Consider the following 12,832-nt stretch of genomic DNA (forward strand, 5'->3'; position numbering starts at 1 on the left):
TTTTAGAAAATTTTCCATGTATTTAATAATTTCCATTTCTTCTCTTGTCCTATTACATAAAGACATTCTATATTCTTTTAAAGGGTGAATGATTAGAAGATTTGATCTTGAATGAATGGACAACTGCTGAATCCTTGTCACCATTCCTTTCACAAAGTTATAATTGGAAAAATAGTAAGATATGACAATGTCAATTTCTAAAGTTTCCTAATGGTTTTCTAAACTTTCCCCTGTCCTCCCAAAAAGCAGTATACCTAAATACTTGAAAACTAAAGTATACAAGTATAGTGATTAATATTTTTAGAAAAGGAAAATGATAAGGAATAGAAACTAAGTTCATTGCCAAGGAAGTTATTGTGCTAATCTGTACATTGGGGAGTTTCTAAAAGGCCACTATGAATTGAGTTCAAAAAGCAGGCACAAAATTTTTTAATATAAAAAATATATACAGCTGGGGTTGTGGCTCAGTGGTAGAGCACTTGCCTACCATGTCTGAGGCACTGGGATCAATTCTCAGCACCGTGTATAAATAAATGAACAAAATAAAGGTCCATCAACAACGAAAAACAATTTTTTAAAATAAGTATATAAAGAAGTATAAAGGGGGACTGGGGTTGTGGCTCAGCGGTAGAGTGCTCACATAGCACATGCAAGATGCTGGGTTCGATCTCAGCACCACATAAAAATAAATAAAATAAAGGTATTGTGTCCAACAATAACTAAAAAATATTTTAGAAAGAAAGAAGTAAAAAGGAAGAGACTTTTTAAAACTGATTTGTACAAAACAAAGGGAAAACTAAGTCAATAAAACAGTAACATTTTTCTATAAACTTCTATATGTACATGTTTGTCCTTCCAGCCATACTGCAAAGTCCTTAAGGACAGAAACTTTATATCTTATATCTCTTTATTAAACTCATTCATTGAGCATGGTGTTCTGTACATAACTATAACTTAATTTTTTTTAATTGGTAAACTACTACTAAATGTCTAAACCAACTACTACACTCATACACATTTTTTAAAAAACTAATAGATGTGGGGCTGGGGTTGTAGCTCAATGGTAGAGCACTCACCTCACATGTGGAAGGCACTGGTTTCAATCCTCAACACCACATAAAAATAAAATAAAGGTATTGTGTCCATCTACAACCAAAAACATATTTTAAAAAAGAAACTGATAGATGTTTAAATGGTGTTCTAATTCGAAGTACTATAAGTGTCAAAAAACAACTTCAAAATCAAAAGCTTCTTTTTGAAATAACAATTTATTATTTTTCAAAGCCAAAAAGAAAAATCCATTTATGACAACATTTGAGCCACTGTAGCTGACAAACATATATGGTGATATGTTGATTATTAATGATAATTACTATTATTGGGGCTGTCGGTGTACTAAGCACTTTATGTATACTATGTCATTTCAATAATCCATTCATTCAGGAAACATTAGAATCCCTGATATATCAAGCCAAATAGAAGACAATAATAAGGGTCACCTCATCTCACTGACATGAAGAGTTTCTCTCGTTAATTGTTCTATAAAGTGTAGTTTGGGGAGTTTATTAATACTGGTGTCAGTCATGAGTTAAGGAATTATTTGAAGTTAGTTCTAAGTGCATTACTTGCTGAATGCAATTATAAATATCCCTAAGAGCAAACTATAAACTTCGATTCATAAAAACTATTTAACTTAATATTTTTTGATGTTTAAATCAAATATTTTCTAACAAGATCCATACTATGTTCCACAAGGGAAAACAAAAACTTTCAACTCAGAGACTCTTCAGAGCATGAATCAGCAAACTTTTTTCGTAAAGGTACAGACAGTAAACATTTTTGGCTTTTGGGCTACATGCTCACTGTTCTTATATAGGTAATATATTTTATTGTCCAAATGTAGGAAAGGATTTCTTTTTCTTTTTTTTTTTTTTTTGGGGGGGGGGGGGAGGGGGGGGGGGGGTAGGGGGATAGGATGGAGTGAATTGAACCAGGAATTAAACTCAGCAGCACTCAACCACTGAGCCACATTCCCAGCCCTTTTTTGTATTTTATTTAGACACAGGGTCTCCCTGAGTTGCTTGAGCTCACTAAGTTGCTGAGGCTTGCTTTGAACTCATGATCCCCCTGTCTCAGCCTCCCAAACTGCTGGGATTACAGGTGTGTGCCACCACACCCACCAGGAAAGGATTTCTTAAGACAATAAACCAATAAGCCAAAAGCTTATATAAGCTACTGAAAATACAACCTCATTAAAACATAAAGCTTCTCTTTTTTTTTTATTGGTTGTTCAAAACATTACAAATCTCTTGACATATCATATAAAGCTTCTCTTTAAAAACATATCCTTACCAAAAAAAAAGAGAGAAAGAAAAAGGCATGTTCTTTAAAAAAAAAATGATGAAAAGAAGGCAGACTGAGAGAAGATATTCGTAATGCACATAAACAACTGAGGATCAGTATCTATAACATACAAAGAATTCCAATAAATCTGTTTTTAAAAGACAAACCTAACAGATAACTAAGAACAAGCAGATTACAAAAGACAAATGTTGAAAGGTCAACAAACACCTGAAAAGATGTGTAACCTAGGGGGATAGTAGAGGACAGGAAAGGCAGCAGAATACAACAGACACTAGTATGGCAATATGTAAATCAATGGATGTGTAACTGATGTGATTCTGCAATCTGTATACAGGGTAAAAATGGGAGTTCATAACCCACTTGAATCAAAGTGTGAAATATGATATATCAAGAACTAGGTAATGTTTTGAACAACCAACAATAAAAATTAAAAAAAAAAGATGTGTAACCTAATGTTAAACCTCATCAATTAAGAAAATGATAATTGAAACAATAATTTTCATTTCATATCTGATGTTGGAAAGACATGAAACAACTCTCACATACTGCTATATAAACTGGCATATCCAGTTTGAAGAAAAAAATTGATGATGTAGTGAAATCAATGATACATTTACCCTTTGACCCAGCATAACACTATCAAGTGCACATGCTAGAGACACATGCACATTAAAACAGATTAAGAGAAGAATATTAATTATCCCATTGTTTTAATAGTGAGATAAACATGCTAAATGTATCTACAGAAGAATGGACAAATAAATTGTATGAGTTTGGGGCTGGGGATGTGGTTCAAGCGGTAGCGTGCTCGCCTGGCATGCGTGCGGCCCAGGTTGGATCCTCAGCACCACATACAAAGATGTTGTGTCCGCCGAAAAATAAAAAATAAATATTAAAAAATTCTCACTCTCTCTTAAAAAAGAAAAATTGTCACGACTTTCCCGAGTTCAGTTTCCTTTAAAAATAAATAAATAAATAAATAAATTGTATGAGTTTCATCAATGGAAAACTACATGTATATAAAAAACATGAGCAAGAATTATATTTATCAACATAAAATTACAATGTTGGGCAGGGTGAGTATGACTTGAATTTAATTCTCCCATAAAGTTCCAAATAAATTGATGATAGGAATAAAAGTATAAAACCTTCAAAAAGACAGGAATCACCACTATGGTAGATAATCTTTGGAGCTAATAACTGTACTTCAAAAATGCTAGAAATGCTGCAAAAGAACATAATATGGCAAACACATTCTGGTTTCTCCTCAGATGCTTAAAAGCCCAGGAGACGGCTTTCATATTAACCCCTCCTCACCCAAAGTGTTCAATCCATTAGGAAACAGGTTCTTAAATCAGAGTCCATGGATTGTTACAGAGGGTTTGAGATCATCCAGAAACCATGACACAATTTTGTGTGCATTTCTAGAAAGTGAATTCATAACTATTATCAGATGCTCAAAGCAGATTGTGACTGATCTGGTAAGGGTATTTATTCCAGAATTTATGTCTGATTTTATAATGAGAATCAAATGGAAACAACATTTTCATTACAACTATGTTGGCTAAGATACATTCTTTCTTGTGAAAGAATAAACAAAGTGATAGTCAAAGAAGATAATTTCATAAAGATTCATACACTGTTTTTAAACACATTTCTATTTTGTGCTTGTTAATTACCCAATATTAACATAAGGCTAAAATACTTGGATTATTCACTAATACATATTTCTAACTTTTTTCACAGATCAAAAAAGGAACCTAAAGAATTCTTCAAGTTGTTACAAAACATAATTTGTACTGAAGCTGAAATTTATAATCTTTGCTTTAACAGGATCATTTTTATCTACTTTTTAACTAAACAAAATATTACCCTTTTTTCTTTTGGAAAGTCATGCACTGGGGCTGGGGATGTGGCTCAAGCGGTAGCACGCTCGCCTGGCATGCGTGCGGCCCGGGTTCAATCCTCAGCACCATATACAAAACCAAGATGTTGTGTCCGCCAAAAAAAAAACTAAAAAATAAATATTAAAATTTTCTCTCTCTCTCTCTTTAAAAAAAAAAAAGAAAGTCATGCACAGAAAGAGCTACTGGTAAAAGGCGAAAGAACACTGAATTATACAATCTTTGAGGCAAAAAAAGGTTTACTGTTAACTTTATCAATCTTTTGCAGTTGTCCAAGCCATCAAAACAGGTACTGAATGCCCGTTGTACAAAATCTCACATAAGCACACACACTCTAGCAAGATAGCAAAAGTGACATAACTATACCTTTTCAACTATTCTTTTTTCAAAAAATTCAAACGGCAGTAGTACTCTATTGCCAGTTTCATGATTAGACTGCACAAAGCAGCTGTTTATCCACTCACAGCAACCAGCAGGTGAACCTGATTCAATATTTATCACAGGCTTTCACAGATCACTGCTAACCAAGCAAACGTTTTAATTAAGCTGGAACTTGCTTCAAAGAGCTCATTCAAGATGTCAATCAGCAGGTAAGGGATCAGATACAGTGTCAGGTGAGAGTGTGTAATACAAATCCACAACTTTCTTCATCCCATCGCTGTAAATTAGCCTGCTCTAAAGTTCAGACTCTGATTGTAACAGACTGCCAGTCTCCTGGAATGTGTAACTGAAGTCACTCATATTCTATTGTGAAGGTTGTAAGCAATATGTTAAACTGCAATGGGCTAGCACATTAAGACAGATCCTTTTCACGGTTGTTTTTTGATACCATAAGTGTTTGTTACCCTACTCTCCACTTACTGTTTACTTTCTTGCCTAGTGTAAATGGGAATTCCTTAACACAGTTACTGCAGTTTCTGAAAAGCCCATGTTTCAGTAGAATTAATCAAGAAAGATCCAAAGTGGGATAATTTTTATCTAAATTTATATTAGAACAATTTTATGCAATAAGAATTCTCAGTTTAACAAGTATATCATAAAGATGACGAAGCAATAATACAGCAAAAATTCTCCTGATCTAACAGCACTTTACAGACACGATTATAGCAAGAAGTCTTTAAAAGTAGTGATGAATCACACTAACTTCATGATAAATACCTTGGGTGTTGAAAAAAAAAGATGGCAGAGCACTGGTAATCCCAACTACTCCTGAGAATAAGGCAGGAGGACCACAAATTTGAGGCCAGCCTGGGTGACTTAGTAAGACCTTATCTCAAAAAAAATTTAAAAAAATAAAAAAAGTTTTTTACAGAGCTGAAGATATAGCTCAGAGGTTAAGTACCCCTAGATCCAATGCCCGGTACAGTATAAAAGAAAAACAGAAGGAAAAATGAAGACACCAAGGAGAAAAGGAGGAGGGGAAGGCAAGAAATGCTCTTCTTTACAGAGAAATCCTGGCTAAAGATTGTAAATGGAATGACACATTTCTTAAAAATAAATAAATAATTTACCATTTCAGTTCTCATATAAAAACTGATTCAGGCAAGCTACAAAAAATAGATACTAAAATCACTGTGTGAAAAGTTGTTGGGGAAAAGAATATTCACATGCTCTCAAAGTGTCACCCCAGAGATTACACATTAATTATCAAAAGAAAATGTACCTTTACAAAGAAAAGACCTGGTTGTTACCACTTTAGCCTAGCAGCCAAATTTAGCATGAATAGTAATGAGACAAATTGGTATCATATGCCTCTTGGTGTAATATAAAAAACATTTATGTTCCTAGCTTGGTTACTAAATCAAAGCAACCAGGTTTAGGGTTGTAGATCAGAGGTAGAGCACTTCCCTTATATATGAGAGATCCTGGGTTCAATCCCCAGAACTACTATAAATAAAAACCAAACATGAATCAGAAAGAAACTGGAAAAAGAGAAACTGGTAAAAAGACCTATATGTATTATTTAGTTGGTGAAAATTAATCCAACTGTATACTTGTCATATGTGCACTTGTATATATTTCAAAAAGACTTGTTGAAAATCCTTGGGATTATAGGTGATTTTTATTTTCTTCTTTATAGTATTTTGATATTTTTCAAATGTTCTCAATGAACTTGTTAAATGAGAAAACAATACTGTTCATTCAAGTTATTTTCCACATATTGACAAAATGCTATTAACAAAACTTATACAAAATAGTTTTGCTTTTTTCATACGCATTGCAAATTAGATGTTGTCATGAACATACAAGCTCCTAACCCAGTGTCACCCAGTGGAATTTTCTCCCGTGATGGGATGTTCAATATCTGCATTATTTAATATACTTGCCATTAGCCACATGGGGCCATTGAGCACTTGAAATATGATTAGTGCACCTAAGTAAGTGAATTTTAATTTTAATTAATTGAAATAAATAGCCACAGTTGTCATCTAGTCTGGCTTTCCTGCAAGTGAGCATAAATCACTGGCTCAAAATATTTGTGAAACCAATCAGAAGAGATGTCTCTGATGACTCATGCCACTTTGTTAAAATAATGGACTGATAAAAAAAAAATTCACTCCTTTAATAGGCTGGAGATGTAGTTCAGTAGTAGAGTACTTGCCTAGCACACAAAAGGCCCTAGGATTAATCCTTGGCACTGAAACAGAAAAAAAAAAAAGAAAGAAAGAAAGAAAGAAAGAAATTCACTCCCTTAAAACAGCAAGGATGTAAGACTTAACCTATCACAAAAAAGTGTGCCTGCTAAATTAGCAGAGCCCAGCAGTGTTATTCTATCTTTGGCCGCCTTAATCCTGTAACAGCTGTGTCATTAGCTGTTAATCAGTCTCTTTCTGAGGCAATAACACCAAAACAGTGATATGTAATCAGCATTATATACTTGTTCTGGTGTCAAATTTTAATCAGCAATGACTTTGGCAAACTCATTAATGAATTTCTACACTGCTTTGTGGTCAGCAGATGTCTTATCACCACAAATCTTTAAAATTTTAATGTGTCTTTTCTTAAAGTTTTACAACCAGCCTGTTTAATATTCACAGTTCCCTTCAAGTTCCAATTTGTGATGATAGATCTTTGCTTCTTTCACAATCAGCATGCCTTTGAGTGGCAGGTTCACTGTGATTCTGACAGATCTACTCTTTCAATACATGATCAAGATCTTTATTTTAGCTTTATGCAATGTTTTTTCTATTTTTCATTAACTTCTATTTACCACTTTCAGCATGGAACTTTAATCATTTCTTCAAGTCATATGTGATGGTCATTCCAACACCATACTCTTGTGAAAGACATTTCACACACTACTGTCTAGTTTCTCTACTTGACGTTCTGGTGATTTAAAAAAAAAAAAAAGAAGCAGCAGCAGCATTTAAGTTTATCACCTATTGTGTAACAGTTTATCACTGTTACACAAACGGGTAGTCTCAGGCCTTTAAAAAAAAATAATAATATCCTTATACCAGAGAGCAGAGAATAAACAAACAAACAAAAATCACATAGGTCTTGGCCCCACGTGGGGCATCAAGAGGAATCTGCCATTGGTGCGTCCAACATGCATACATTCCATTTTACTATCCTTTATAAGGCTAGTTTGAGGGAATCTGGGCATGAATGCGTAACATATAACATAAAGAAAGCTGGGAGGGAATTTTTTTTCCCCTGGAGACACTGAATAAATTATGTGTTGTGTATCCACGTTTTGACTGCAACCTGTTTTATGAGATATTTATATGTATTTTCCATTTTTTTCTATAATTCTGTAATTTTGAGTGTCAATTTTTGGGGGATGGTGGTTTTTTTAAGACAGGGGTTCACTAAGTTGCCCAAGGCTAGCCTCAACTTGCAACCCTTGTGCCTCAGCCTCCCAAATTGCTGGGATTATGGGTATGCATCACTGAGTCCAGTGAGTGTCAAAATTTTTAAACATTGAACAATAAATTTATAAATCTTGAACTTACCAGATAATTGGTCAATGAACAAAGTACGTTTCTAAGGTAAAGTTATCTTTCCACACCCAGTACACATAAATAAAAAGCTTCTACGTGACAACTATAGATTCTACTATCAGTAAATATATACACTCATGTCAGCTGGATTGCTATATATATTTCATTAAGTGTACCTACATATTAAAAATCTAATTATCAGTCAGGTGCAATGGCACACACCTGTAATCCTAGCAACTTGGGAGGGCTGAGGCAGGGGGATTACAAGCCTGGACAACTTGGTGAGATTCTTTCTCTGAAAAATTTTTTAAAAGGGATGGGTATTTAACTCAATAGTAGAGCACTTACCTATGCGCAAGGGCCTGGATTCAATCACTAGAGAAAGAAAAAGAAAGAGAAAGGAAAAGAAGGAAGCAATTGTCAACCTTCTCTAAAATATTCTCCAAGATCCCTAAGCATGATAATGAGATTAGACATTTTTGAGAATTATTCTATTTCCACTACAGAAAACACTATTATGTTTTCTACAAGTTCTCAAAAATTGTAATTACTGGAGCTGAAGAAACTCATTCAAACAACTGCTCATTCATCTATCATCCTGCCCTTTGGTAAATGCGCAGATAAGGCAGAGTTCCCCACTAACTTCTGGCCTCACTAAGATTAAAACAGAATAGAACAAAAATTGGCAACCTTTTTCTTCTAAAGGGCAAAAAGTAAATGGGTTCTATCACAACTACTCAAATCTACTGCCACAAATAATATCTAAAGGAAAGTAAACTGTGTGTCCACGCCCCAAAACAACTTCTTTATAAAAACAGGCAGCAGGCTATAATGGTCCTGTGGGTAGTAGTTTGAAAACTACTGGCATAGAAAAAAAAGATCATATCAAAAAGTATGCATCAAAATAGACAAGTTAAAACTTGAATTTTAAAAGCCTTTACTATAAAAATGATATATTAGGTGAAAAATGAGTTATAACTATTATCCAAATTTTGTAAGAACAAAGTATATTTGTAATGTATGTTAAGTAGCAAAATGAAGACACAAATTGGAGTGAATATACTTTATATACAAACAGAGATATGAAAAAATGTGCTCTATAAGTATAATATGAATTGTAATGCATTGCGCTGTCATATATAAAAAAAATGTGAAATAAAAAAGAGGGAAAAAATAGCAAAATGACTGCAAGTTTTGCCAACTTAGTATTACATAAACCCCTTTACATAAGCCCCTTAGCAAGGCTACTTTGAACCTCTTCCTGCCAAGACATGAACTCCACCCCCTGAATCTGGGTTTAGCTATGGGATTTGCTTTTGGTGACTGAACATTAGCAAACTTGAGATGGAGATTCAAAAGACATTTGCACTTTAAGGTTTGTTTTCTTTCGACTCTTGGAACCACCACATAGAAAAGCTAGTATTAGCTTGCTAGATGATGAATGCTACTGGTATCTCAAAGTCTCAATCAAACTAACAGTCAATTCCCTGAAGCAGGGCTGCCTTCCTGATCTGCAGCTAACTGCAGCACATAAGCAGAACAGATGAGATCATCCATAAGAAACACCCAGCTAAGTAAGGCAAGCCTAAATTGCTGACCCCCCAACTAGTAAGCTAAATTACTGGATGTTTTGTTACACAGCAATGGATAACGATTTGTGTGTGTGTGTGTGCGTGTGCGCGTGCTCGCAAATATGTAAAAATAGAGAGCAGGCAAAATAATAGAGGCTGATAACAAGGGGGTAATTGAATTAAGATTAAGGGTAAAAACTTAACTATATATTTTGATGGTATCCAAATTTTCTCTAAGAAAAAAACACCATGCCTGTAATCCCAGTGACTACAGGCCAAGCCAAGAGGATAGTAAGTTTGAGACTAGTCTGGTAAACTGTGGAGAACTTGTTTCAAAATTAAAAAATTTAAAAAAAGGTATAGGGGGGACTGGGGTGGTGGCTCAGTGGTAGAGCGCTTGCCTAGCATGGGTGGGGCACTAGATTTGATCGCCGACACCACATAAAAATAAACAAATAAAATAAAGGCAAAAAAAAAAAATCAAAAAAGGGGGGGGGCTAGGGATGTGGCTCAAGTGGTAGCGCACTTGCCTAGCATGCATGAGGCACTGGGTTCGATTCTCAGCACCATGTAAAAATAAAATAAATATATTGTGTCCACCTAAAACTAAAAAATAAGTATTAAGAAAAAAGGATAGAGATGTAGCTCAGTGGTAGAGAGCCCCCAGATTCAATATTCAGTACAGGGACATACACATAATATACACACACACAAACACATACACACACACACACACACACACATGATAACACTTTTGTGTTCAGAAAAAAATCAATGTCATTAAAAAATATAAAAATAAGTTCAACATCAAAAAAAATTTTTTTCATTATTCCCACTAAATACTGAGTGTCCAATGGATGCACAGATTTTAAGTTCTATTTAACAGTTTAGGAACGAAGAGTTACAAGTGGATAGAACAACTATTAGCTCTAGAAAAAAATAAATCTTGGTTTGGGGAAAGAACTATAACCAGATGTGAATGATATGTTTACAGAATAATGCTTACAAAACAATGTAAACATCAAATATTGGGAGTCTAAGGGAGAGAAAGGTGGATAGTAGGAAGACAATAGAAAACATCTCTAAAACCAAAAATTCAAGACAAAAGCAGAATAAGAATGTTATTTTCAAAAAATAGATAAATAACAGACTAAAAAAAATATGATGATTGAAAAATCACTAACTTCAGATAATGGGAGGTGGTAAAGAACAGAAGTCGGGCAGGGTTCTGTTGCTTTTATGTTTGAAGCCATGTAGAACTACAAACATATATATTTTGGAAAAAAATTATAACTTACAGAGAAAAAAGTCTAGGAATCAATCCAAACATAAATAACAACTTAGAATATAAAAAGAGCAAAAATAAATCCTATAAATAACAAAGCTAAATGCAAAACAATAAAATAATTATGAAAAATAAAATGTATGTTGTAAACTTATAAAAAAGAATTTTAAAAGAGTCTCATGAGTTTGTATTGTTTACTTCTAGGAAGCAGAAGGGGAAATGGAAACAATCTCTCTACTATCATAGATTGACTACTTAAGATATTTTAATGGCATATGTATTGAGTAATAAAATTTATTTTCTTATTATTTTGCTTTTTTCATTATCAGCTAACAACAAAAATTCCCAACCTTTTTCTCCCTTTTCCCTCATTTATCCACGAACTTATATTCATTCAATTTTAGAACTTTATTCAAATCATTTTTTCACCATTTACCTGCAGTATGACCATGGTCAAAGCATCTCATTTCTTTTGGCTTCAATTTTCTTACCTACAAGATGATACTAATATTTACTCTATTTTCCTCACAGTGCTGATATAAACAACAAATGAGAGAACATATAAATTATTTGGCACAAATATAGATATCAAAAATCTGTCATCATACTATTATTATTAACTTTTAAGAAATATAGGTTACTATTTTAAAGTGACTGAAATATAATGTTTCAAAAATTTTGCTCCCTTGAATAATTATAATACTTCAACTATTTTATTATTTAACAACTTGCTCAGATGGTAGCTACAAAACATAAAAGTTGTTTCTAATCTTTTGTTTATATTAAATATCAACTTACCTTTTAGTCCCTAAATCATTGTTCAGTCCTTTATTTCTGTATGTAAATACATTTAAAATGTACTGCAGAAGAAAGTTGAAAAAAAATTTAACCATACTGTCATATTACCTCAAGTACATGGATCTGAGAAAAAATTATAAGCTACAACTAGGGGTGAACTGTGCATTTCCCTAACTTAGACCATTCTTGATTTTTTAATTTTTTTTTTCTGGGGGGGGGGGTACCAGGGATTGAACTCAGGGGCACCAGACCACTGAGTCACATCCCCAGCCCTATTTTGTATTTTATTTAGAGACAGGGTCTCACTGAGTTGCTTAGCGCCTTGCCATTGCTGAGGATGGCTTTGAATTCATGATCTTCTTGCTTCAGCCTCCCAAACTGCTGGGATTATAGGCATGCGCCACAATGCCCAGCTAAACCATGCTTTATTTATTCAACAAATATGTGTATCCTACTAAGTTCAGGCCTTGTGTTAGATGCTGATTATAAAAATGTGAGAGAGACATAACACTTATCCTTAAGGACTGCCTGGCAATAAGGCAAACAAAAAAAAATAGTTAAACCTACAGATAAATATAATTGCAAACTTTGTTAAGTATTGTAAGGAAAAAGGGTTGAGTGTTGGGAGACTGAAAGAAGAAATATCAAAATTATCCACACAGTACTGCATAAATATGACCTGTAACAATATAAAAATGAACTTTCACCGAAAGGTCATCTGAAAGAATTTATTCAGAGGTAGAATATTAGGGTGATTGAAAGGACCCTAGAGCCAGACTGCTTGTGGGTTTTTTGGTTTGTTTGTTTGTTTTTTTGGTTTTTTAAATATTTTTTAGTTGTCAATGGGTCTTTTTTTTATTTTTATTTATTTATTTATATGCGGCACTGAGGATTGAATCCAGGGCCTCATGCTTGCCAAGCAAGCGCTCTACCACTGAGCTACAACTCCAGTCCCAGGACTGCTTG

General features: G+C 33.9%; 1 protein-coding gene across 4 annotated transcripts in view; it reads right to left on the bottom strand.

Moving 5' to 3' along the window:
- Brip1 (BRCA1 interacting helicase 1) overlaps nt 1-12,832 on the bottom strand; it is a 157,381-nt gene that overhangs the window by 120,277 nt on the left and 24,272 nt on the right. Inside the window, exon 2 of one of the 4 annotated variants that reach the window (XM_046423253.2) lies at nt 11,505-11,559. The exons of the other annotated variants lie outside the window; for them this stretch is intronic. Within the exon in view, the coding sequence (XP_046279209.1) occupies nt 11,505-11,519 (15 nt within the window). The 5' untranslated portion in view covers nt 11,520-11,559. The remainder of the gene's footprint in view (nt 1-11,504; nt 11,560-12,832) is intronic. 4 annotated transcript variants of the gene reach the window in all.

This window comes from Marmota monax, unplaced genomic scaffold, assembly GCF_021218885.2.
Source record: "Marmota monax isolate L192 unplaced genomic scaffold, Marmota_monax_Labrador192_F-V1.1 WCK01_AAM20220418_F8-fsc00171, whole genome shotgun sequence".
NCBI lineage: Eukaryota > Metazoa > Chordata > Mammalia > Rodentia > Sciuridae > Marmota > Marmota monax.